General features: G+C 35.2%; 1 protein-coding gene across 1 annotated transcript in view; it reads left to right on the top strand.

The window, feature by feature from the left end:
* Positions 1 to 1134, top strand: part of LOC144216420 (uncharacterized) — a 38261-nt gene extending 37127 nt beyond the window's left edge. Inside the window, exons 4-5 of the mRNA XM_077745762.1 lie at positions 212 to 316; positions 1060 to 1134. Coding sequence (XP_077601888.1) covers positions 212 to 316; positions 1060 to 1134 — 180 coding nt within the window. The remainder of the gene's footprint in view (positions 1 to 211; positions 317 to 1059) is intronic.
* The last annotated feature ends 685 nt before the right edge of the window (positions 1135 to 1819 follow it).

Here is a 1819-nt window from a genome sequence, read left to right as displayed (position 1 = left end):
TATAAAGGTGCTAGAAGGCTGGCTCTACTCAGCATTACTAATAAACAATTTTTTAAATCAGGCTGTTATGTTTTATTTATGAGATTTCAGAGTATCTGACTTTCCTTGCTCTGTTTCAGTTTCTCTGTATACATGAACCTTGTTATAATGGTGTTTTACTTTTTAAAAATTTTTCAGTGACATATTTTTTGCTCATGGCTTTGATTTTTAGGTTTGGCTTCAGCATCAACTGCTGACGCCACTACTCATTCAAGCACCATGCTGTTTACTTCAGTGTCAGATGCTTCTACCTCCACTGTTGCTTCTGGGTTCTCATGTAAGTTACTGGTTGCAAAGAAAAGATTGTTATTTTGCATCAGGCAGCTTCGCTCAATTTGCCAATATAAGCTATGGATCTCTTGCATCTCATAAATTATCATTATGCTCGAACCCATCCATCTGTAACTGCTGATATTAGTAGTAGCTTTGCTTAAGAACCCAATTGTCATGGCTTTAGCTGTGAATTTTATGTTAACATGATTATTCCAGCTTAAAGTGATAATTTTAAGCATATAATTCATTAACATTGTAATGTTTTGAAACAACTTCTTGAAGCTAATGAGAATAGTAAGAGTGGGAGTTTTGCCAAGTATATGTGTAGAGAAGTCTTATTATCCATGTGAATAAGATAAAATGGGAAATGAATGCTGGAGCCTTGCTATAATGTGTTCTTGCAGATAGACCAGTTTTGTGGTCCTTATACTTTACCTATCAGAGGTGATAGATGACAAAGGACCAGTTTTCGGTTTTAATTGACACTGTGATGCCTTGTGGCTTCTCTCCTTCAAGAGGAACTTCTGGATGTGTTGAGCTGAGAAGTGGGATATTAATTACCTTGTAATGCCAACTTCTTTGCTATATATCTTCCATTAGTATAGTGACAACAAATGTTGAATAAATCTTTTTTACAGGTCCATATAAACTGACTCTTCTTTCGAGATATATTCACAGTGTCATGACATTTATCATTAGCCTTTGTTATTGTAACCCTAGCTGTAATATGCCCCCCATCCCCCACAGCCCTGTTATAGCAAAATTGTCGCCATTCCCCAGAATAAAACTTGCCAGGAAGTGCTCATGCCTACTTCAGGGTGAAAAATGGTGGTTTACCATCTCTATCCTCTTGTGAAGTTGACGTAGGTAAACATTAGTTAGAATTGAAGGTTACCACCTGACTTGTATTTTCTACCAAGTAGACTTCCACTTTTGAGACATGACTGAGATTCTGGAAGCCTTTTGATATATGTAAGCAGTATTCTTCTTCACTACAATAGATTTTGTGGATAAGACCATGTCTGAGGTTAGAACTTATAATTGTTGAATGAATTCCATTTTCAATCAAAGACTTGCCCTCTGACCTACAACAGGCTTGTTTTCATACCTGTCTTTGATGTCCTTGCCTACAAAATGAAAAGAAAGCTCAACCATAGTGTTTGTAAAATTAACTTTAATGAGGTAAAACTTACATATAAAATTAACTTATGTTAAGCATGCAAATCAGTGATTTTAATAAGATTACTGAATTGTGTAACTTACAGTTTTAGAACATTTCCATCATCCATATAAGGTCTCTCAGCCCAAGATAACTAATCTGTTTTATGTCTCCGTAGATTTGTCTTTTCTGAACATTTCTTATAAATGGATTGGCCATAGGTTTTGGAGTTCAGCCAAAAGTTTGTAAAGGACTCTTCAGATGAAAAAGACTCTATATAAATTACTTACTGTTTTTAAATTAAGGTGTAATAGGTAATATTATCTTCTTTTCTGCAGTTGGTTCCCC

The sequence above is a fragment of the Crocuta crocuta genome, unplaced genomic scaffold (assembly GCF_008692635.1).
Source record: "Crocuta crocuta isolate KB4526 unplaced genomic scaffold, BGI_CrCroc_1.0 scaffold1061, whole genome shotgun sequence".
Taxonomy (NCBI): Eukaryota; Metazoa; Chordata; class Mammalia; order Carnivora; family Hyaenidae; genus Crocuta; species Crocuta crocuta.
Note: the sequence above shows the minus strand (reverse complement) of the source record. Positions and strands in the feature narration are given on the sequence as shown.